The following is a 24791-nucleotide window of genomic DNA, read 5'->3' as shown; positions in this document are numbered from 1 at the left end:
GCCCAGGTGGTTTGATATTCTCTGTATTTTGTTTGGAAGAGGACTGATGTTCGTCTTTTCTGGGCAGGCAGCATAGCCAACCAGGTGTTCCACCAAGTGATGTTTGATAAATGTCTTCACACCCTGACAAAGTGCTGGCCTCAAGAGATGAAGAAAAGGAAGAAGGGACAGTCTCAAAGCTCTCAGCCCAATGCCAGAAGGAACAGAAAGAAAGGGAAACCATGCAGGACTGACAGCTCCAGTGTAAGATGTTTGTGCAATCCCTTCAGATACAAATCCCTAGTAATAAGCAAATTGTTGGCAAGCTGTTTCTCTTTTCTGCCAATATAGATGGAAGAGATGTTGGAAGAGGAGAAGGAAGAGGATGATGAGAATATTTACTTCTCAACAGAAGATCTTCTCCAAGTCCGCAATGCCATCTTCCTTCTCTTGAAAAACTTCCTGAGGCTTCTGCCCAAGTTCTCCCTGAAAGAAAAGCCTCAGTGCATGCAGAACTGTGTGGAGGTAAGAAAGATCCAGCTTGAGGAGCTTTATGTCCCCTAACCCAGGCTTTTTGGGGACGCAGAGCACTCCACACGGAGGAGGTGGCAGCCCTGCCTTCCATCACCTGTCCCTGGTGGGAACTGGGGAGATGTGGGAGCGGGGTCAGGGTGGCAGCTCTGTGTCTGTCCCTGATGGGAATTGGGGAGATGTGGGAGCAGGGTGGCAGCTCTGTGTCTGTCCCTGATGGGAACTGGGGAGATGTGGGAGCAGGGTGCCTGCTCTGTGTCTGCCTCTCCTGCTGGACACTTGCAAGTGTTTTGTTCATGAAATCAGAAGGGTTTGGGTTGGAAGGGACCTTAAAACTCATCTTGTTCCACGCCCTGCCATGGGCAGGGACACCTTCCACTGTCCCAGGTTGCTCCAAGCCCTGTCCAGCCTGGCCTTGGGCACTGCCAGGGATGCAGGGGCAGTCACCACTTGTTCCTGGGGGAGATTCTGTACTTTGGGCTCTGCTTTTGTTCTGTTCAAAGGAGGTGTTTAAAAGTTAAACCCAGTGGTGTGACCCCAGACATCCAGAGCCCTGCACAGCCTCCCCTCAGGGCGCTGAGCTCAGCTTGGCTCTTTTCCCTTGCAGGTCTTTGTTGAGATGACCAGCTTTGAGCCAGTGCTCCACGAGTTCGGGTTTTCAGCAGCCATGTGAGCAAACAATTCTTAATATTTCTTAATGTTTACATGATGGTCTGAACAACAGTAAAGCCCTCAGTGCTTGTGTTGTTGTCCTGTTCGTATTAAAATGAAAGTGATAAATTCTCTTATAATCAGAATATGTTCCACGTGCTGACAGCAAACAGCATCTTGTGAATATTGAATGTTTCACAGTCAAAGAGCAATTTTAATAGTCACATTTACTCTGATGAGAGGTGAAGACAACTCTTTGCTTTCTTTCCTTAGGGATGTTAATAAAGCCAAGTACATTCCTGAGCTGGCCTATTACGGACTTCACTTGCTGTGCTCCCCTCTCCATGGCGCAGAGGATAAGGTACAAGTTAAACAGAATCCTTAACATCCTCACAGCAGCATGGAAAAGGAGTGGTTGCTTCTTTCCTTCTCAGCATGTCCTTTTTGCTTGGATGGTTTTTACTTTTCACTTCAGTTTCCCTCTTTGTGCCATCTTTGCTGGGTCAGAGCAAAGATGGTTTTTTCCACCCCAGTCCTTATTTGCTGCTGCACTTGTGTGCAGTGAATTCTGTGCTCTGCTGACTCTTATGGCAAATGAATTGAAAACAAAGGAGATCTACAGTGGCATTGGGTCTCTGAACCTTGAAGAAGAGAGTTCCAGGTGGCTGCCTTTGCCTGGAATGTTGTGATTCCCTGCTAGATGGAGCTGCAGCACCGCCTGGCAGCGTGTGAGGGGCTGGGCTGTGCAGAGCTCTGCACTCAGTGAGGCTGAGCAGGGCTGGTTCTTGTTCAGAGAACGCTCTGGGATCATGGAGCAGCCAGTTCTGCCAGAAACTCCCACCTTCATTTGTTTAAATTAGCAAGCAGAGCAGGGCATCTCCCACTTACCTGAGTGCTGCTGCTCTGCATGGGCTGCTGAAGGTTGGGTGTGCCCAGGCTGTGTCTGGGAGTCTGGGTGACCCCCCGGGCTGGTTCTGAGCCTGCAGGCTGGGTAATCACCAGCAGGAAAGCCTGGAGAACACACCAGCCTGGTTATTCCTGAGTGCCAGCCCAGCTCCAGCAGCCTGTGTGTCTCTGCCTCCTTGGTTTCTCAGTGCAGCATGCGCTTTTTGCTGGCATTTGTGGTGACAGCAAGGTGTAGTCACTGTCCTTCCCAGAGCTGCCTCATCTTCCCTGCCTCTCCTGCTTGCTCAGGGAATGTCAGGATCAGGAGGCAAGCTGTGGTCCCAAAAACTTGGCAAGGGATGCAACTCCAATAGTTCAACTACAAAACATGCATTTAGCTTAAGACATCTCCTGTGCAAAACCCAGTGAGTTTCTTCAAATTCCAAATGCTTCTAGCAAAAAGAAGTCCACAGGGGACTTTGGAGGGGGGACTTTGTTTGGAGGGCAGCTGTTAATGCTTTCAGAAGGCCCTTCTGAGACCTTGCTGAGCTTGCATGAGAACACCACAGCCAGGAAAGGTGTTGTGTGTATTTAGAAAGTGTCCTCTTGGGATTTCTCTGCTAAGAGTCATGCTTTAAGCTGTGCTGCTGTTTGGTTCTAAGCTTGATTCAGAATTGTTTCGTGACCCTGGAGTGCCCATCCATGGAAAAGAGCCTGGCAATCACCTCTTCTTTGCAGACCCTCCGATGTGTGTTCCAGCGACTCCTCAGCGTCGTTCTGGTTTCATGTTTTATTATAATATTATATATTATTATTTATTATATATGTTATATTATATTATATTTACTATATTTATATTTATTATATTTATTCATGCTTTAAGCTGTGCTGCTGTTTGGTTCTAAGCTTGATTCAGAATTATTTCATGACCCTGGAGTGCCTATCCATGGAACAGAGCCTGCCAGTAATCCCTTCTTTGCAGACCCTCCGATGTGTGTTTCAGCGACTCCTCAGTGTTCTTCTGATGGTGGAGAGCAGTGGGGGCTCCAGGCATGAGGCCCTTCCCATCACATCAGCTGTGACCAGCGCCAGGAACCAGGCTGTGAAATTCATCAGGTGACATTCAGAGCTCTGAGCGTGGCTGCTCCTTTCTTCTGGCATGCCTTTGCTTTGCTGTTGAGGTGATAAAGGGATGAGACAAACTGGCACTGGCTTTGAAGTTGTTTGTGCAAATGAGGCTTAATTAAAATGTCTGGAATGGGAATTTACCCAGCTTGCTGGCAGAGGGGGAAGAAGGTGCTGTGGAAAGGACCCATTTTCTGTATTTTGCTTTGTGTCAGTTTTTCAAGTCTTGTGTTTAACTACAGAGAATTGTGGAGGAAATGAAAGATTAACGTGGAGCTCATTCCTCTGTAGTTCTTGCTCTCTCTTGCTTAATGATGTGGTTTGCCTGTGTTTATTCCCCCTTTTGGGGATCCATGTTGTTGGAAGTGTAGTTTGTGCAGAGATCCCCAGACAACATATAAAAGTAGATTAAGAACAAAGAAGTTTTTCATGTTACCCTTCTACATGTTAGAAAAGTATGGGAAGAAAGTATTTTGTGCCTGCAAAGCCAGGTTAGTGTGGGAAGCAAGGATGGTTCTCTGAGCATATTCTGCTGCATTCATGATTCCAGAATCATGGCCACTTTTCCTGACTTTTCAAATGCATTGCAGAAGGAATGTCCTTGACTTTTCCTCTGTTATAAACCAGCTTTGTTAAAATCTGCTTCTCTCTCTCTCTCCCCTGTGCAGTTCTCTGGTGGATGAGCTGAAGGAAGCTGTTTATCCTGTTCTGCGAATCCTGCTCCAACATATCTGTACCAAGGTATGCCAAGCTCTGCTTCTTCTGGGGCTGGGGAACTCATGTGGATACATTGGAACATCATTAATAGTTTAGGAAATCTGTTTTCACAATCTTCTCTAAGGAATGAAAATGTGCGATGGTGAAGTAGTGACTGAGGAAGCTGTGATGATTTTCGCTGTTGTTGAATGTGAATATATCAGCTCATTAAATAAACACTTCTCTTAAGCCCTGAAATGCCTTTCTGGCAACCAGAGCAGAGCAGTGAAGAATCACAGGGTGTCCTTGTGTGTTTCAGGTTTTAATTAAATTTTCTTTCAGGTCCCAGACAAGGCTGATTATCGCACCTACGCTGCCCAGGCTCTGGTGACCCTGCTGGACAAACTCCCTTGTGCAGAGTTTGCTGAATTCATTGCTTGGCTTTATAAATACTCACTCACCAAAGTAAGTGCATTTCCTTGATGCTTTGGAGATGAAGGGTTCAATCTCAGCACTGAATAGCTCTGTCACTGCTGGTACCCAGAGGCAAGAAAACCCCGTGTTCAATTCCATTAACAGAGCGCCTTGTGTGCTTTTTCTTCCAGCATGTTTCCTACAGAGTGTTTGCTCTTGATGTAGCCTTGGCTTTGTTGGAGCTGCCAGAGAGGAGCCCAGGCAGCTCCTTGTCCCAGGATCAGCAGAGTTTGCTAAAGCACAAGTTTTTAGTGCAGGTCATGGTGTTTGGCCGGTGCTCAGACAAAGCCCCTGTGGTCAGGAGCAAAGCTCTCAGCAGCCTCGCCCATTGTCTCGAGATGAAAGCTGCTGCTACCTTGGAGAGCATTCAGGACTTACTACAGAGCTGTGAGTACTGTGGGCACATGAGGTAATGAAAATCATTCTTGAACTTTCAAGGGGATAATTGCTGGGAGGAAGGAGTTGTCAGGAACTTAAAAACTGGCACTAAGCAGAGTCCTTATGTACTGTGCCATAATGAGCAGTAATTCACGAGCTGTTGGGAAGGATGAAAGTTTGACAAGAAAGTCTCACAGATATGTGTGTTTAGCAGAAAGATTTTTGAATGTAGAGTCTGATGAAGGAATAGAGATGGAAGCAAGTTTTGATATAGAAGAAAAGAATTGCTGAGCCAGTCTCACTGGATAACTAAAGAGGCAAAGGGTGTGTTAGTTAGAAGGGGTTTTTATGACTTAGAGCAAAAGATAAACTCACTTTAAACAGGAAGATGGTTTTACCGAGCAGAAGGGTAGAACAGGCAAACAAGCCTGCTGATGTTGCAAGTAGAAAAAAAGTCTCAGAGTTTTCCACTGCAATAAAACTGAAAAACAACTTCTAGCTTAAACTGTAATGTACTGACTTTTAGTGATTGGAGAACAGTAACATGAATATGATAATTACAGTAGTTATGATAGGCTAGAGATAAACATTAAGGTATAGTTTGGCTCTACTGTACTAAGATGCTCAGCAAAGAAAAGTATATAATGCATTGTAACCAAAAGAAAAGGATATAATGCATTTGTAACCTAAACTAAGGGTCTCCAGGCCTGCCTGCAGCTGGAGCTGACAGCTGTAGGCACAGGCTCTGTCACCCACACCCTGGACTGCTGCAACATCTTGGATAGAATAAAATGCATTTTGGATACAATAAACTGCATTTTGGAGACCCACCTGGAGTCCCACATCTTTCATTTAAGCTCTTACAATGAGCCTTGTTCCTTATGAAGCCTTATATTTGGGAGGGATTTATCCTCCTGTATCAGTTCTAAAGAGATTCCTCTGTGAGGTCCCTTTGAAGGATGTTTACAGACAACCAAAATTGCTCATTGGGAGAAAAAAAAAAAGCAGTTCATTCTTGCCTGACAGCTGATTAAATCTTGAGTTGCCTTTTGCTTCTGCTAAGTTGTTCTGTTCGTGACTGGCATGCCGAGCTCCCCCAGGTGTGCTGAAGGCCAGATGGCACAACTCAGAGCCTGCACTCAGCATCCCACGGCTAGATTGCTCGCCCAAAAAGAATTTGCAATGGCAGGGATGATATCCAGAATTCAAATCATTTGTTTGATTTCCTTTTTTATTTCTCTTTTTTGGCAGCCTCTGTCCGCACAGTGTTGGAAGCAAACACAAACACTGCGAGCGTGACAGTCAGTGCAGAAGGTATAGAGTCATTCTTTTCCAGTAAGTCTCAGGCTTTTCTTGGCATGCCATTTCCTAAAAAACACACATATCTGTTAAACCTAGGGCATGCATGAGGCTCTCTGTTTAACACTGAACCACCTTCTTGCCAGGTGAATATACGCTTTTGTTATTCCTCAGCTTTTATCTTTTCTTTCAGCTGTGTCCAACCATCCACTGAAGACCTTCCCAACTTTCAGAAGTGTGGAGCTGACAGACAGCAGTGACACTGCTGGGCCTGATGGTATGTCAGAATTAAAGCAGCCTTTCCAGATAAGCATTCAAAGCCTTAATTGAAATCAGACTTCTGAAGTGTATTCATTGTCCATTTCTCAAAGGAAGTGGAGAAATCTGTTACAAAACACTTAGGGGTGATGAAGGGGGTGGAATTGCCAGCCATAAAGAAACACTATTTCCACTCAAGTCTGAAAAATACATTTAATCCTGAAATGCAGATGACTGTTGGTACTAATGTGGTGGCAACCCTTGTTGAGAAGCAGGTAATTTATTCTTCCCAATTTGTAATCTGTGTGGAATGTAACACTTGTAGCTCCATGAATTTCAGGGTAATTAAATCTCTTGCTCCAGTGCACAAAGAACTGATCTATTTTGCTGTGTAAAGCACAGCACCTCTCTGTTCTGTAGGCAAGTATCTGTTTCTCTGCAGCATCAGGTTGAAAGCTGAAAGCAGAGTGTCACACGAAATGCCCTGATGCAGCATGGCAAGCTGCCTCTAATGTGTTGATAGCATGAAATCACCATGCAACTTGGCTTTTGTGGCCGGGATGTTCCTCCTTTAAACCTCTCCATTTTCTTTTCCTCTTGTGTGGAAAAGCTTTTCTTCCTAACCTTTCAACCCCTGCCAGGATCTGCGCTCTCAGTTCTTGCTGTTCACCTCCCTTGAACTGCTGACAGTTCAATTCTCTGCTTGCCTCACATCCTGCAGCGCTGCCTTTGTTCCACGCTGCTCCTCACATGGGATCTCCCTCCCTATCTCCAGGAGCCAGGCTCCAATCTCCCCCCATTGAAAGCTCCTTTTTTTTCAAACACGCTCTGCTGATAAATTTCCTTAATCTGCTCCCTCAGACAGAAAAGTCCTCCAGGCCACTCAAGGTATTGTGAATTCCCCGTTTTAGTTGCAGGCTCCTCGTGCCAGAGGATGCCTGGGTTTGTCTCTGATACCCAGCTGAGCACACACTTGGCACTTGGCAAAACAAATTAAGAAAAGGCTGGAATGAAAAAAGACTGTCTGGAGCTCCAGAGGATTCTGGAATCCAGGGCTCTCCGAGGCAGTCAAGGTGCATTAGCAAAGCTGTCTGGCCCATGCCCGTGCTTGGCTTGTGCCTGTGCTAATTTTGCTCTCCTCTGAAGACCAAACAGCTCATTTCTCTTAGAAAAGAAATAAATCTCAGCCAGGGACAGTCAGAACATGCTCAGTGCTCAAGGGCAGAGATAAGAAGGGTGGGGATAACCTGCAAGGTGAGGTGTGCACTGCAGAATTCCCCCTGCTCACCAGCATCAAACATTTCCTTCCCTTGGGAGTTCTCAGCCCTTTAGAACTTGGGATTTTTGGCTGTTTTGTTGTTTGGTTCTCCCCCCCTCTTTTCTACATCAGAAAAATCAATGTCAAAGTGTGATTATTTGGTCACCTTCACAAGACTGGACTATTTTAGTGGCAAAATCTTGCAGTGGGAAGGTTTTGTGCTCTTCCTGTGCAGCTGCTCTTGGGAGGAGGATGGAAACTGCACTTAGCTGCCCATTAAGAAAGCCCAGATCAAAGTCCCTTTGCTTCCTTTTGGTAAAAATGTATTTTTAAGCTAGTTTTGCTTAGTTCCCTGTGACTAATCCTGTTTTTAATGGCAACAGGATGGATGTCCATGTGAATCTCTAAGTAACAGATCTCCAAATTTGGCATATCTTTGGGAAATCTGACAAACAGCAATAAATAAAAACCTTAAAAGCCATGATAAAATGCTTGAAGTCCTTATGGCCAGTTAATAGCCTAGTGATTCAAAATGTGAGAAATAATTGATCTGTGTATTCAGTTGTGTGCCATTTAATAACTTCTTGCCTTGATGATGTATTTTTTCCCTGCCAACATGCAGAAATAAGTATGAATATGGCTGTGCAGAGTGAAATTTGAGCCCTAACATGACATCCATGGAAGAGAGATGTGTTCTGGTTTTCTTGCAGATTCTGAGGTGGTTCTTTGCAGCTGCTGGTTCAATTCTACAGCCTCAAGGAATTAACAAATGGAGTCATTTTCCCTCTGTAGCTCACAGCAGTTCATACATTGATGCTGTGTGCAGCTCTGAGGCAGAACTCCCAGGAGGTTGTGGGTGTTGTGAGCTCTGCAGAGCCTCTCCTGGCTCTGTGCTGGCTCCTTTTGTCTGAGCTCTGCCCAGGTAGCTCTCCCCACAGGTACCAGGGTTACCTGAGCCACAGCCTGTGCCCGACTCATCTGCTGGGCTCTCAGACTCTGAAGGTAGCCTGACATCCTTTGTGTAGACAAAGAAAGAGGTCAGAAATCACAGATTCACCTTCTTTTTTTTTTCTTTTTTTGCTGTGTGTCTCAAGGAATTTGTTCCATCATTTTCTTTTGTGATATATTAACATGAGTTTTCAAATTAACAAAGTGGGGAAATGGTTTGGGTTTGTTTTCCCTTCTGGCTTATGCCTCCTTCTGGATTGTTCTGGGTGGTTTTAATTGTTCAGTCCTTCTGAAAGTTTTAGGGAGTGATTTGAATTTGTTTTTGCTGATTTACTGGGTTTGTGCTGCTTTAGGGTGGTGAGCCACTGGCACAGGGTGCCCAGAGCAGCTGTGGCTGCCCCTGGATCCCTGGCAGTGCCCAAGGCCAGGTTGGACAGGGCTTGGAGCACCTGGGACAGTGGAAGGTGTCTCTGCCATGGCAGGGGTGAAGCAAGATGAGCTTTAAGGTCCCTTTGAACCCAAACCATCCTGGGGTTGTGTTGTTCCAGCTCGTGCTGTGAGTAATTCCTTCTTCGTGGGGGTAATTATTTTATCTTCATTCTGGATAGGAAAAGAAGTCATGGCCATGCTGAGAGTGAGAGCTGGAGATGAGAAAACCAACGTGAGGAAATCTGCCCTGCAGGTAGGGTGAGGTTTGCATCCTTCCCTGCTCTCAGTGATTATTCAAAATTGTTAAATAATTAATTAGGCCGCAGCTTTGCTGCGAACTCTGTCACTTTGCCCACTTGTAGCTTCCTGCTCTCCCTGCAGAGTGCCTTAGAGGCATTTAGGATCTTGTTTACTAGCTCCTGATAAGTAAATAATGCAGGCATAATGATGGAAATTTCTCTAGTACCCTTGCTGGCATTCTGTTATTCCGTCATTTGCAAGGAGAGGCTCTTGTCAAATGTCAATAGGCATTTCAATTAAGAGACTTCCTCATAAACTGAAGCATATTAACTGCTTAGTTTGTTTTGACCTTGTTAGCAAAGGGATTTAGTTATATCCAGCCTCTTTTCGAAGCTCTGTGCTGCTTTCCTTGCTGCTCATTTCTTTAATGAAGTCATTAGCTTTTAAAGAGAGATGCTTCAATGGAAATTTCCTTGTTTTAAAAAAGAGGTGTCTGCTGCTGACTGCCTTCCTCTGTTAGTCCTCTTCACCCCAGCTCTTCCCCCTCAATTCACACACTGATTTGAGCTTCCCAGTTAGGGCTTTGCAATTCATGTTTTAGTGCTTTCTGATTAAGAATAAAAATAAATCCCTCTTCCTTATTATGAAGTAAGAATAGTGGCTCGTATGAGAGGCACGTTACTTGCAAGGGGAAATTGTGACACCCTCCCTCTCCAGCTGCTGTTCCAGAGCAGCAATGACTGGAATGATGTTTTCTGATTCATTTTCCGTCTCTGGCTGTGCCCAGCACTCATGAATTGTTAATGTGCTTCACTCTGGGTGTGATGAATCTCTGGTTGCCGTTGGTGGGGGGTAAATTGTATTTTTGCTTTGCCACCCAGTGCCCCTGGTGTGCCCAGCCCAGCTGAACCTAAATGGTGGGTCCAAAATGGGAGGGGATTTGGGGACAAAGAAAGTTCATGGTGACTGCATTCTTGTGAAACAGGAACTTCTAGCCTAAACAGGACAGTGGGGGTCTAGGTAGGATCAGTTGGGTTTGGACTCCCAATTACCCTCCTTGCAATTGTTCCAAATATCAAGGCAAGTGCAGTGAGATGCCTGTTACACGCAGTAATTCTGTCTGGTTAAGGTGTTCCTACCATAATTAATGAAAAGATTTTGAAGGCTGCAAAGCAGTGGGGAGGGACAAGGGGTTTTTTTTGACCACCTGTTTTTAAGCTGCCCCCGAGAAAATTGAACAAGTAGAGCCCGTGCAGTTTGTGATTATCAGTGCAAATGGCAGCACCAGAATGGAACTCAAACCCCTTTTTATTGAGCTCTGCTCCAAACCCAACCAAACATCTTGCAGATGTAAACATAGATGGGAACCCTTGGTGGGAACTTTGAAATGCAACTCTATTGGAATTAAAAACCAATATAGCCAGATGGGACGTGCCTGGGCTTGTCTGGCCCTTGCTGCTCGACCAAAGGCAGCAACTGTGGTGGTTTCACCTCAGAGACACCCTTGGCTATCTGGATGTGTGGTGTTTCACCCCACAGACACTTTTGGCTGGCTGGTGTGTGGTGTTTCACCCCACAGACACTTTTGGCTGGCTGGGTGTGTGGTGTTTCACCCCACAGACACTTTTGGCTGGCTGGTGTGTGGTGTTTCACCCCACAGACACTTTTGGCTGGCTGGATGTGTGGTGTTTCACCCCACAGACACTTTGGGCTGGCTGGGTGTGTGGTGTTTCACCCCACAGACACTTTTGGCTGGCTGGGTGCTGCAGCTGGGCCCGTGGGGACAAGTCCAGGCCTGCAGGAGCTCTGGTGGTGCTGGGATGGAGCTTCCCCCATAACAGGGGCTGCTCCTCAGGTTTCCCTCTGTGGAGAAGCTTTAAGGCGATGGTGAAGGAAAGGAGTCGGTTCTGATGGAGGGTTTGGATCCAGAGCTTCATTCTGGCCCACAGGCCTCTGAATGCAGCACCAGCTCCAACAGAACTCCCTGAGCCCGTGGTTGCTGCTCCTTTGAACCCCGGGGAGAGGGGCAGGGAAGGGGTCGGGAGCCACCAGCCAGGTACAGGAGGGGAGGGACAAAGGACACCTGGATGGCCCAATGCCCCCCAGGGGTAGAGGGCATCCTTTGAATCTGCCAATCACTCATTGCCCTTCTGGAATGCCAGGACTGACAGACAGTGCTGGGAGGGGTCAGAGTGGGGAAAGGAGAGGGGACTGACACAGCTGGGGAAGGACTGGGAAAACTGACATCCCACCACGACACAACTCAGTGCTGCTGTTTTCCTGGCAGGTGTTTGTGAGCCTCCTGAGGCAGGGGGTGGTGCCCTGCACGGCCGAGGAGCTGGGCGTGCTGCGGGAGCGCTGCCGGGACCCCGCCGTGTCCGTGCGGAAGCAGGCGCTGCACTCCATCACCGAGCTGCTCCTGGTGAGCCTGGGCAAGGGAAACACAATTAAATGTTGTCATCTTACTGCAGGGGTGCCATGCTGTTGTTGCCTTATCACAAAAGTTCCATATCTTCTTGGTGTTTCTCGTGGGCAGCTCCTCAGAGCACTGACTCTTTCCTCTTCACAAACTGACTCCAGTTCCCTTCTTAACCAGCCTCCCCACTCTTTTATAGCACTCTTCTTCTCATTGTATGCAGCTCTGGCCTGTAAAGTCAGGCCTGCTCCTAATCTTTGATAATTGGCCCAGCTGCAACTCCTTAGGGGTAAGATTACTTTCTATGCTGTCTTAATTTTCTTATATTCTCTCCCACTACAGTTAAATGGGTATTTATATTATGTCTTGGTTTGGAAAGACAGGTGCCTGCTAAGGAAGGCAGAAGCCTCCCCTGAAATGGAGGAATTGTAAACCCCCTCCCTCCTAATTGCTATAAATTTGAAATTAGGAGGTTCTCAGGCGAAAAATATGGGAGCAGGAATAACAGTTCTTTACTAGGGAAGAAAATAAAAGGATAAAATAAACAATGCAGTGAACTAAACCAACACTGACAGAGTCAGAACCCAACCTGACACCCTGTGGGTCAGGGTGCTGGCAGCAGTGCCATTGGAATTGTGGCTCAGCCCTCGTGCAGTGTCAGGGGTGGTTCTGCTGGAGCAGGGATCCTGGAGAAAGGTGCAGTCTCTGCCTCTGGAGATCCAGGGGCAGAGGCAGCTGCTGTTCCTCTGGGAAATCCAGTGGAGAAGCCGTGCTGGTGTTCCAGAATCCCCAGATTATATCTGGGTAGGAATGCTAGTTTAGAATCTCCAGATTATATCCAGGTAGGAATGCTTGGCTCCTCCCTCTGGGCTCACATCTCCCAGTGGGATGCTGTAGTTCTTATCAGCCATGCAGTGACATTCAACAGCTGTTATCAGCAGGTGTCCCCCCAGAGGGAGGGGTGAGTGTGGAAGAGATAAGGAAAAACTGCCCACTGAACAGAAGACAGCTGCCATAGAGATGGCAAATGGAATACATTTTGCCTTGGTATCTGGGGCAATTAAAGTCAATTAAAGACACCTTGGGCAGTCAGAGGCTCCCAGAGGCTACAGCCAAGCTGGACGATGGTCACGAGTTTTTCACACTATTATAGGTTGTGGGATTCACATTCTCTGAACGTGAGAGAGGCAGAGAAAAGAATGATCAAAACAATTCTTATCTCATTCACTGGTCCTGTGTTTGTGCCAAAGTAGAATGCAATATGGAGATTATTTACCCAGAGCAATGGTGTTTTGTTTCCTTGGCCTGTCAGGGCCAGCTGTGTGTGTGTGTCAGGACTGTTGGGACAGTCACAAGATTCTGGGCAGGTAGAGGTGAGTGCTTGGCAGATTCAGTTTAGATGCAATGTAACATAGTGTAATATAATATAGAATAATATAGTATAATAAAGTAATTAATTAGCCTTCTGATATCAATGGAGTTCTCTTCATCATTTCTCCCTGCCACAGGGCTTGCCCCTTGATTCCGATAATAAGTTTGGTCCATTTACTTTTATGAGTTTAAGTTTGGTCCATTTACACATCAGGGGTTAATTCTCCAATTACACCTTCAGCTAATGAAGTATTCCCCCAGTTTGCTCCTCCCCAATTCATTTCTGTTTGTATTTTTTGGGGCCTGAGACAGTGAGGTGTCCTTGAGTTAGAGCCCTGGAGGGATTTTTTGTGTGAATAAACAGTAGGTGACACTCTGTATGGAGTTTAGAGTTATACCCTAAAGCAGCACAGGATCTGAAAAATAGAAAAGCTGAAATCCTAAGGCATCAAGGGGAATGGGAATTCTGCCACACCTGGGAGGGGGGAGAGCAGGAGGGTCCTCACCAATCAGTTATTCACTCTGGGAGCTGCATTTTAGGCTGCTCTAATTCTTTTCATTACCTTTTGACTCGGAAGTCATGACTCACTCTGATACCTACTTGTGATTTATGCAGAGTGCTTCCAACTGTTGGAAACACTGATTTTTCTGGCTGTTGATTTATGTGTCATGAAGAAAATGTTTATGTTGCTGGCCTTCTCAAGTTAAAAAAAACCCTGAATCACTTTCAGATGTAATGTGTGGATGATAGCAATGCTATATTTTTCTTTCTTTTCTATTTATTCACAGGGGGTTTGTAACTCAGGCTTGGAGCACAGGGTTTATATTAAGCAAAGCTCTTTTTTTTTAGTGCTAAATCATCTGCTGTACAGCCTTATTGCAAACCTGTTATAATTCTTTATAGAGTCTCAAAACAAAGTGTTGCAGTGCTTTAGCAGAAACACCAGGTATTTATCATAGAGATGATTAAAGACCTTGTGATGCTGAGTTTCCCTGTCCCACCTGCTGGCACACTGCTGGGCTTGATTAAAATTCAAGTTTCAAAGTTTGTAGCTGAACCTGGAGGCCTTTGCTGCTCTTACCCATGCATTTAGGATCCCCTAATGATTTAAAAATGTTTCTCTCAGTCCCAGCCCAGCAATGTCCTGGTGCAGAAGGCCTGGTTGAATGGCGTGGTGCCTGTGGTGATGGATGCAGAAAGCTCTGTCCAAGAAAAGGCCTTGGATTGCCTTGATCAGCTCCTGCTGCAGCACATAAAACCTTACCATAAATCCAGGAGTGGTGATGGGAGGCAGGAGCTGGCGTGGGATCTGCTCTCCCTGTTGTCTTCAGAAAGCCAGGAGCTGAGGTAAATGCATTTTCCCCTCCCCTGCCTCTGTTAACATTCAGGGATAAAACCCAGAAGTTTGAGGGGTTTTTTTCACTTTTAATCCCATTAGAATACACAACTTTTCCTTTACAGAAGGAAATTACCTATCGACTGAGGACTGAGATAAGAGTCTGAGTTTGTGTCCTCATTCCTTGTGTGGCCACAGCCTGTGAGGTACCACAGCTCACACACACCCTGTTAAAATGCACGTGCTGTCTGCTGTGCAGCGACAAGAAACCAAATTTTTCTCAGGGATTTCTTTGAAACTGCTCAAATTCCCTACTTGAAACTCTCAGTATCATTCTGGGGATGGAAACTACCACACTGAGGTGCTTGTGTTGCCCTGCCAGCTCCCAGGACAGGGCTGTTGAGGGTGGACAAGAAGAGTTCAGCTTTGCTCTGTGTCAGGTGTTTTCACCTGCTGCTCCTGTTACCTGTGCTCTCTCCCTGGACTGAAATGCTCACTGCTCCATCCCATGCTGGATGCACTGATAGCACATGAATATTTAAGTCAGATGGAGGTGTTCCTCTGACAGAAGTGAGAGAGGATATATAAAGCAAGAACATCACCTTGTATTAATTCTTATGTACAATATGTTACTTGTCTTGTGACAAATCGAATTATCCTGCCTGCCGTGGGAAGGAGAGGGAGAAATGGGATGACACACAGCATGACAAGGACACAACATTGATTAAAGACAGCTGTATGTTTATTAGTCAACAGGGCATAATAGCTCAGAAATAGCAGCTGAGGCACTGGTGGTGCTGCCGTGCCAATGTGGGGAGCTGTCACTGTTCTAATTTGGGCCATTTTCTAACAGGCTTTGCACATTCCTGGCACCTTCTTCCTCCTGACCCTGCAGGACCTTGCAGCTTGAGAAATCTCACAGCTCTACCAGTGTGGAGTAGATAATTAGGGTTGTGCAGAAAAACGAGCAGGCTGTGATGCTTGACATGACTCTGCTGTGCCTTCATCCCTGGCAGTGCTCAGGGCCAGGCTGGATGGGGCTCTGAGCACCCCAGGGTAGGGAAAGGTGCCCTTATCCATGGCAGGGGGTGGAATGAGATGATCTTCAAGGTCCCCTCCAGTTGAGGCCACTCTATTGATGCTTTTTGAAGGCTGAGCTAGAACAGAGGCTGGGCAGAGTTACAGAATAAAGCAGGGATTTATTAAAAGGCCTCAATAGATGCACCTTAGGCAGCACAAGAGCCCAGCCAGGGCTGCACCCAAGATGAACCAAAATGGTCCCAAAATGCACGAGCGCTCCCGGGGTCTCTCCCTTTGATCAGTTCTGCTCCATTTGCACCTTGCAGTTCATTGTCCCATTCCAGCTTTAGCCCATGCAGTCCCACCCTGCTTGTTTTTCTCTCTCCAGCCCACGGTGTTTGTGCTCTTGGGCTGAGATTTGGGTCATTTGTCCTTGGTGCCCAGCTGGAGCAGGAATTGTTTTGTCTCCCTGCTCTGTGCACAGAGCTCACCATCCCCTGATGTGAGCCCAGACCCACACACTAAAGCAGCACAGAATGTGAAAAATATAAAAGCTAAACCTGAGGCATCATTATGACTCTGGGCATTAAATAAAAACTGCTGGAAAGTCTTTGTTAGAAATTGCTGAAATTATAATTTCCTGGTGTGTCATGGGACCAGTTGAACCTTCTTTCTTTACTGCCCCAGATCACAACATCCATGTAGGGATGCCAGCTCTGTAGTGAAAAACTATGTGTAAATGTGGAAATTTTCCGTGTGAATTGTGGCAATGCCAGGCAATAGCAGCTTTGTTGTGTTGGATTTTACTGTTTTATTTATTCTTCCCTAAACTTTCCTTTCCTCCCTGCAGCCGTTACCTGAGCAAAGCCTTCCTTATGTGGTCCAAGCAGAACAAGTTCACCTCCACTTTTGTCAATAATGTCATGTCTCACGTGGAGACAGAGCATTCCAGGGCAGCTTGGATGCTGCTTGCCAAGGTGGCTGGCTCTTCCCCCAAGCTGAATTATTCCAAGATCATTGAATCCTGGGACAGCATCAGCAGGTCAGTGTGTGCTTTGAGCTCCATTCTGCCAGGGAGCCCTCAGTGCCCTTCCACAGATTGCCTTGTAGCTGCTTCAATCCCAGTTTTTCCTTCAAGCTGTCACTTCTGCAGCTGGAAATCCAGCAAAGGCTTCGAGATCCGTGCAGTAACCAACTCTTTCCTCAAGCCCTCTGAGTTTTCATTGCCTTTGACAGGCCTGCCTTAATAATGCATGTCCCAGAGGAGAGAGGATTGCTCAGCTGTGCTTTGGTGGCGTGGCTCAGAGCTCACTGTTGGTTTTGCAGGCAGCAGGACTTGAGCAGTGGCACCGTGGGACACGTCCTGTGTGTCATTGGGCACGTGGCAAAGCACCTCCCCAGGAGCAGCTGTGAGGGGCTGAAGGGTGAGTGGTCCTGAACACCTGCAGAGGTTTTGTCTCGGGAGTTCTGCTGTTAATTGCAGCCCTGAGATATGTGAACAGTCTCTGTTTCGGCCCGCGCGTTCGAAGAATGAGTCGGAGCTCTTCAGTTTTCGGTCTCAGAGTTGTTTATGATATCTTATCTATAAAAATTTTCCTCCTGTCCTGTCAGAACTCAATACATCCCTCTGGGTGTCCAGAGTTGCCGAGGACCCCACCGGGGGGCTTGGAGACCCTGGCACACAGCCCAGAGCACCTGGGGATTTGATTGTGACCCTGGAGCAAGTTGCCAACTTTGTATGAGGACCTGAAAGTCACACAGGTTTGAATAGTGTAATAACAAAATGATCACAGGGTGAAAATGTAGATTTTAGGATTTTTGGTATGGGGGTTGTGGGGACAAGATGGAGGAACTTGGGCGTGTCCAGCCTTTCTCCTTCTTCTTCTTGTTCTCCATTTTCTGCAGTGATGCTGGCACTTTGGGATTGGTTTAGAGTAGAAGTGCACTGTCTAACATAGGTGATAGGTATTGGAAAGTAATTGTAAATATGTTATATTAGAATAAAGTTCATACAGGTGATAGGTACTGATAAATTAAATATGTTATATGTAGTTTGTAGTATAAAAGGACAACACCACCTCAGGGGTGGTCAGAGTGCCTGTGGCTGCCCTGCTGAGCTGACCTCGGCTGGGCAGAAAGAAAATTTTATAGATAAGAATTAATAAACAACCTCAAGACCGAAAAGTGAAGAGTCCAGACTCGTTCTTCAGATGCACGGGCTGAAACAGAGACATCCTGCACATCTTGGGACAGCAATTAACAACCAAAACCCTGAGACTGTCCAGCCGAGGTCAGCTCAGCAGGACAGCCACAGGCACTCTGACTGCCCCCGGGGCGGTGTTGTCTCTTTATACTACAAACTACATGTACAATATTTACAATTACTTTCCAATACCTATCACCTATGTTAGACAGTGAACTTCTATTCTAAACCAATCCCAAAGTGCCAACATCACAGCAGAAAATGGAGGTAGAGAAGAAGAAGAAGAAAGGCTGGACATGCCCAAGTCCCTCCATCTTGTTCCCATAACCCCTATTCTAAAAATCCCAAAATCTACCTCTTCACCCAGTGATAAATCTATTATTACACTACTTAAACTTCTGTGGCTTTCAGGTCTTCATACAAAGCTGGTAATTTGCTCCATGGGTCACAATCAAACCCACAGGTGCTCTGGGCTGTGTGCCAGGGTCTCTGAGCCCCCTGGCAGGGGTCCTGGTAGCTCTGGACACCCAGAGGGATGTCCTGAGTTCTGACAGTTTTGTGCCTCCACAAACACTTGAACAGCTTAGAAAATGTTGTTTTTATGTGTGATGTCATCTCCAGAGAGCATCCAGAGCTGGCTGAAGGAGTCTCAGTGTCCCCTGGAGGTGATCAGCCCAGCTGTGGAGACCCTGCAGAAGCTCTGCCAGGCCTCTGCAGCTGCACCAGAGGAGGCACAGGTGGGACTTAAAATACTCCTTTTAAAATAGCCTGTTCCCCACTCAGGGGGTGTCTGCTGCTGTCTGCAGGCTGTGGGATGGATGATGAGTTCTAAAAAAGGGGCTCTGATTCCAGCAGCTCGAGCCTGCTCTGCTCAGCTCTGCCTCTCTGCTGCACTTGAGCTGGAGAACATCCTGGGGCTAAGCCTGGCTTGTGAGAAATCAAATGTATTCCTTCAAATGTATTCCCCCCCACACCTCTGAAATACCTTGCATTTGCCTTCTGTCCAAGTTCACAGAATTCCTAAAGGAAATTTCCTAAAGGAGACCTGTTGCTGTGCTTGGTGCAGTTTGAAGCTACAGATTTATGCTGTAATCTCTGTATTCTCCATCAGAGCTGATGGAAATACACATATTTCCTAGATTTCTTCCTGGAGACCAAACAGGGAGTTAATAACTTGCTCATAACTTTTTTCTGCCTCCATTTGTTTTATGCCATGGCTCTGTTGTGCTCCCATAGTGGGAAGTTAGGCCATATTTTGTTGGTAAAATAAAAATCTCAGCCTGGACACAATTTCAAAGAAGCCAAAATTGATGCAGGTCTGTGTCCCTGATGATTTCTCTTCGTGTCTGTTTTATATTTCTCTTTCAGTGTAGATGGCAGCTCTTTTATAATAAGCATCCCAATCAAGTTTAGAAAATAATGGGCAGAAATTTCAGTTTAAATGAAAGCTCTTTTAATTGAAATTTCAGTTTAGATGGTAGCTCTTTTATAATAAACATCCCAATCAAGTTTAGTGGATAATGGGCAGCACTGAACCCTCTGTGCCTCAGCAGCCAGGGTGGGGTGATGGTTTTTGGGGTTTTAAATTGACAATCAGAAAATCCTCCCCTGTAGGTAAAGCCACCACAGAGTGTTGGCTTAAAAAGAAATGCAGATGTTCCTGTAGTTGGTCACTTCATCAAATCTAACAGTTACCATTTATATATGTAATTGGTTATTAGAAATACCACTTTTAGATGGTAGAAAACCAGAAATGATGCTTTAAATTCACCACAAGGTAGTAGATAATCTGCTTTTCCTGTGTTTCCCCTTCGCTCTTTGCAATTCACATCATGTTTTCTCGGTTAATGGAGCTGCTTTTTTCAAGCAACATCTAAAAATTCCCACAGACACCTCCAATGTGTTGGGTGCACATGAAACAGTCGCCTAAATCCTTTTTGTTTAAGTCTGTGTGATTTCTATAATGAAATAAACTTGGGCCTGTGGATCATTAAAAACCACATTTTCCAAGGTGTTTTGACACTTGCACACATCCTTTGATGTGCAGGGAGAATTTTAAAGCTCTAAGACACTGTCAGATTGATTTTAATGGGATCCAGATTATTAAAAGCACATAAAGACTTTGATATTAGGGATTCATGTGTGGACAGATATTACAGCTACCTTTTGTTTAATTAATAAAGTGTTGAATTAATTTTGTTTAATTACTGAACAGGAGCTTCTCAACCAGGTGTGTGGAGATTTGGTCTCCACCTGTGAGAGCTACATCTCCAACATAGTCCTCAAAGAGGATGGAGCAGGGCAGCTGCAGGAAGATCTCTTGGTAAGTTTGGGAATTATTATTTTAAATAATCCCCTTCAAGGATTATTTAAAGGGTGGAGGTGTGCCTGGAGCTGGTGTTCCTCGAAATCCATGCCAAGAACTGGGATCATAGGAATGTGCAGGGCCTGTGTGTGTGATGAAGTCTTGTATTTAGGGGCCTGGGAGCCCACAGCAGTTTTGCACACCAGCAGTTGCTTTAAGGATATGGCAGCCCATGTATTTTTAATATATGACGTGGTTTTATTTCCTTGCTTTTGCACTCAAACTTCTGAGATGAGCTGTTTGGGAGAGATGCATGGAATGCTTTGAGGAGTATTTCAGTCTCATTAGATGTGGTGGGGGCTGTTGGAGCATATTAAACACACCCACCCAGGATTTCTGTTCCAAAGCCTCCCCTTCTGTTCTCCAGCCACTGCCTTGAAAGCACTGAGGGAATTTTGAGTTGTTTTTTGGAGGAGAACCGACTCCTGCTGGCTTAATTTACAGCTCAGCCTCAGCCTTTTGACTGCAGTGCTGCTTTCTCTCTGCAGGTGAGACACCTCTTCCTGCTGGGTGAGGCTGCCCAGCTGTGCCCAGCCAAGGTGGACAAACACATCTTCCTTGTGGTTCAGTCCATCCTGGCCTCTTCTGGCAGCGAGGACCAACGTGAGCCACTCTCCCTCTGCCTTTAGCTGTGCTGGTGTTCACAGGGGTCTCAGGACCAGGGAAGAGATGAGAATCTTGACTCCATGTTTCAGAAGGCTGATTTATTATTTTATGATATATATTTATTATTATATTATATATATTTTATTATGTATATTATTATATTATATTGATTTCATGGTATATTATATATATTTTATTATATATATGATATAATATATTAAAACTATACTAAAGCTATATATATTATATTAAATATATTAATATATTAATATATTGTATAATATAATAATATATATCAAATATTATATATTAATATATATTATATATACTAAAAGAATAGAAGAAAGGATTTCATCAGAAGGCTTGAAAGGAAAGGAAGGAATCATAATAAAATCTTATGACTGACCAAGACAGTCCGGACAGCTGGACTGTGATTGGCCATTAATTAGAAACAACCACATGAGACCAATCACAGATGCACCTGTTGCATTCCACAGCAGCAGATAACCATTGTTTACATTTTGTTCCTGAAGCCTCTCAGCTTCTCAGGAGAAAAATCCTAACAAAAGGATTTTTCATAAAATGTGTCTGTGACATTTAGCTTTGCATTTGCAGTCACCCCTGCGTGCCAGGCCCTGTTTCCATCCCTGCCCTGCTCTTTTCCAGTGTCTGCTTGCACAGACAGTGAGGAGATGCCCAGCTCCCAGCCACTGTCCCAGTTCAGGGGCTCAGCCATGCCTCCCGTGGTCAGGGCTCACGCTCTCATCACTTTGGGTAAGTGCCATCATCCTGCCCTAAAAAGGGGCCTTTGTGTATCTCAGCCTTTCTGGTGAAGTTCTGCCCAAAATCGTGCAGAAAAGGAGGCTCAGGGGGGACCTTGTCACTCTGCAGGTCCCTGTTAGGAGGGAGGAACCAGGGAACAGGGACAGGAGGAGAGGAAATGGTCTCCAGCTGTGCCAGGGGAGGGCAGGTTGGACATGAGGAAGGATTTCTCCATGGAAAGGGTGGTTAAACATTGGAGGGGGTTGCTCAGGGAGGTTTGGAGTCCCCATCCCTGGAGGTGTCCAAGGAATGCCTGATGTGGCACTCAGAGCTCTGGGCTGGGTGACAGAGCAGGGATCAGTCACAGGTTGGACTCAGTGATCCCAGAGGTCTTCTCCAACCTAAATAATTCCATGTAAAGCTCTGGCAGTTGTGACAGAGAGCCCCAGTGCTCTGTTGGCATTAGCCCAGCTTGGAGCTTTTAGCAATGCAAATATCCATGGAAACAAGTTGGGCAAACCCTGCCAGCTCTGCTTCTCCAGGTGGTTAATGCATTAATAGTGACCAGTAATCAGCATTGTCCCCCAGAGCTGTGCTGTCCTTGTACTCAGAGTTGGGTGCTGAAGGATCATCTCAGTTTCAGTAAGATATTCTAGAGAGGATGAAGAAAACTTGGTGCTGTTGATGTAGCTTAGAGCAGAATGACTGCACTCAAATTCTCGTTCTACTCAACATGAGGGAAATGCTGCTTTCAGAGAAGCCTGGCCAGCTGCACTCCCAGGATTCTGAGGAATACCAAGTGAAATTTCTGGTATTTAATACTTCCTTGGTTAGGAACAAGTTTCTTTTGCAGATAGGCAGCATTATTCTTCCCTTAATTGCTTTGGAAAGTTTAATACTTTTGTGCAGAGCTTGGGAACAGGGAGAAGTGATGTTAGAAGTATTGCAGGCTATTTTATTTTAGGTTGGTTCAGTGATGCTCTCAGAGGTGGGTGTCTCCCTGCTATGCCTATGACAGCTGGGGCTGTTCTTTTTAGCTGCTTTGAATAATACCCTGTACACAGAAATAGTTTGCTGTGAAGGAGGGAATTTGGCATAGAGACCCACTCTATAGGTCTAAGGGGAGTTTGGAAGAACTTGAAGTACCATCTCCCTGAGAGATCGTGCAGATTGCTCATCAAGTTCCAGCATGAGTTTTTTGTTTATTCCCTTGTTTACTTCCTGATTCCTTCCCTGGCTCGTTTTGGAGGCAGCGAGCTGGGCTGGCTGGGAAGGAGAATTTATCCCAGCTCTGCTGCTCTGGTGATGCCTTGGAGTGGCTGCCTAGAACAGAGGCTAGACAGAGTTAAGAGAATAAAGTGGGAATTTATTAAAGGCCTTTAATAGATACACCTTGGGCAGGGTTACAGAGGCTGCACCCAAAATGGTCAATGGTCATGAGGTCTTGTATTTGTGGGGTTCTCAGATGGAGGAAGGAATGATGAATCTGACTCCATGTTCTTAGAAGGCTAGTGTATTATTTTATGATATTATATTAAAGAATACTATACTAAACTGTACTAAAGAATACAGAAAGGATACTTACAGAAGGTTAAAAAGATAATAATGAAAACTCGTGACTGCTTCCAGAGTCCTGACACAGCTTGACCCTGATTGGCCATTGAGTCAAAACAATTCACATGAAACCAATGAAACAATCTCCCAACACATTCCAAAGCAGCAAAACACAGGAGAAGCAATCAAATAATTATTGTTTTCCTTTTTCCCTGAGGCTTCTCAGCTTCTCAGGAGAAGAACCTTGAGCAAAGGGATTTTTCCAGAAAATATGACTGTCACAATGAGGTTTTCAAACAGATTTAAGTTTGGTCTATTTGCATACCAGAGGTTAATCCTCTAATTACAGCTTCAGCTAATGAAGTCATTCAGAGTTTGCTTCCCCCCAGTCCCCTTTTGTTTGTACTTTTTGGGGCCTGAGGCTGTTGGGTGTCTTTGGATCTCACGCCTAGAGAGAAATTGTTTTGTCTGACCGCAGTATGAAGAATTCACTAGACTTTACACGGCGCTTAGGGCTGTGCTGTCTTGGTTTGGAAAGCCAGGTGTCTGCTAAGGAGGGCAGGAGTCTCCCCTGAAATGGAGGCTGTGAACACCCCCCTCTGAATTGCTATATGGGGGCAGGAAATAACAGTTCTTTAATAGGGAAGAAAATAAAAGGATAAAATAATAATGCAGTAAACTAAACCAACACTGACAGAGTCAGAACACAACCTGACACCCTGTGGGTCAGGGTGCTGGCAGCAGACCCATTGGAATTGTGGCTCAGCCCTCCTGCAGTGTCAGGGGTGGTTCTGCTGGAGCAGGGATCCTGGAGAAAGGTGCAGTCTCTGCCTCTGAAGATCCAGGGGCAGAGGCAGCTGCTGTTCCTCTGGGAAATCCAGTGGAGAAGCGGCGGTTCCGGCTGTTCAGAATCTCAGATTATATCCGGGTGCTGCGGTGTTCCAGAATCTCCAGATTATATCCAGGTAGGAATGCTTGGCTGGTGTTCCAGAATCTCCAGATTATATCCAGGTAGGAATGCTTGGCTCCTCCCTCTGGGCTCACATCTCCCAATGGGATGCTGTAGTTCTTATCAGCCATGCAGTGACATTCAACAGCTGTTATCAGCAGGTGTTCCCCCAGAGGGAGGAGGGGGTGTCCCAGTTCCCTGTTGGGCCGATTTGCCCCTGAGCAGGCAGCACGGGCCAGATAGCTCAGTCCTTTGGGGACAGACTGTCCAAGTACCCAGGCCACTCTTAGCCACAGGCAACCTTAGCAAGCTTAAGGGATATCAGCTCTTTTTAGTGATTATCAGCTCTTTTGGGTTCAGCTCTTTGCTTGCTAAGGCACTGTTGCAGGCCGACCGAAAAGCAGAAGCGAGAGAGGAGAAGGCAGCTCTGGAGTTCCACAGTGATGGCTTTACTGGGGTCTGAGAAAGGTTCCAGTAATGGCTCTTCTCCCCAGAATGGGCTAAAACAACCCATCATTATATAGTGTATAGGGGGATCAGAAATTGTCCAATAGCAGGGGTTAAGGGAAAGTGACCTATGGGGTTACAGAGAGATAAGCTGGGGTCCGAAAGGTGGAAGAGAGGGGCTTCTTGCTATTTCACCATGACTTGTCATTCCTCTTCCCTCCACGGAGCCCTAGCAGGCCTGGAGCCTGCTACAAGTGGTTGTGGAAGAGATAAGGAAAGAACCCGCCTTCGTCCAAGTCCAACAAAGGAAGGAGTCAAACCCCCGTATGCTGGTTTCAAGCCAACCGCATAGACCAGTTATGCTTCTTTCTCCTAAAGAGATGTTGGTAAAACAATTACATAGCCTTGTCAAGACTAAATTGCAGGTGAAAACCCAACACATCTCTACCTAAATATGGCCAGCCACTCATGACTTAACTTCCAAGACGCTTCCTCACCTATCATAGAAGAGCTGATAGGATTCCACGACCACTAGTGCCCTAATGGTTGCACTAGCAATCTGCAGCCTAGTCCTCTACCTATTAACCCACACACTCACAGAAAAACTATC

General features: G+C 45.9%; 1 protein-coding gene across 3 annotated transcripts in view; it reads left to right on the top strand.

Moving 5' to 3' along the window:
• The window catches only part of NCAPD3 (non-SMC condensin II complex subunit D3), a 38050-nt gene that overhangs the window by 2568 nt on the left and 10691 nt on the right, over positions 1 to 24791 (top strand). For 2 of the 3 annotated variants that reach the window (XM_030965023.1, XM_030965022.1), the window contains exons 4-22: positions 68 to 243; positions 331 to 504; positions 1118 to 1179; positions 1435 to 1522; positions 3029 to 3162; positions 3840 to 3912; positions 4210 to 4332; positions 4473 to 4728; positions 5971 to 6033; positions 6212 to 6295; positions 9091 to 9164; positions 11439 to 11573; positions 14066 to 14286; positions 16146 to 16337; positions 16622 to 16719; positions 18120 to 18235; positions 19714 to 19821; positions 20352 to 20466; positions 21136 to 21243. In XM_030965023.1, coding sequence (XP_030820883.1) covers positions 68 to 243; positions 331 to 504; positions 1118 to 1179; positions 1435 to 1522; positions 3029 to 3162; positions 3840 to 3912; positions 4210 to 4332; positions 4473 to 4728; positions 5971 to 6033; positions 6212 to 6295; positions 9091 to 9164; positions 11439 to 11573; positions 14066 to 14286; positions 16146 to 16337; positions 16622 to 16719; positions 18120 to 18235; positions 19714 to 19821; positions 20352 to 20466; positions 21136 to 21243 — 2400 coding nt within the window. Of the gene's footprint in view, positions 1 to 67; positions 244 to 330; positions 505 to 1117; positions 1180 to 1434; positions 1523 to 3028; positions 3163 to 3839; positions 3913 to 4209; positions 4333 to 4472; positions 4729 to 5970; positions 6055 to 6211; positions 6296 to 9090; positions 9165 to 11438; positions 11574 to 14065; positions 14287 to 16145; positions 16338 to 16621; positions 16720 to 18119; positions 18236 to 19713; positions 19822 to 20351; positions 20467 to 21135; positions 21244 to 24791 lie in introns of all 3 variants that reach the window. The other variant, XM_030965024.1, reaches the window with a different exon arrangement.

Source organism: Camarhynchus parvulus, chromosome 24 (assembly GCF_901933205.1).
Source record: "Camarhynchus parvulus chromosome 24, STF_HiC, whole genome shotgun sequence".
Lineage (NCBI taxonomy): Eukaryota > Metazoa > Chordata > Aves > Passeriformes > Thraupidae > Camarhynchus > Camarhynchus parvulus.
The sequence above is the reverse complement of the archived record's forward strand: the minus strand, read 5'-3'. Positions and strand labels throughout refer to the sequence as shown.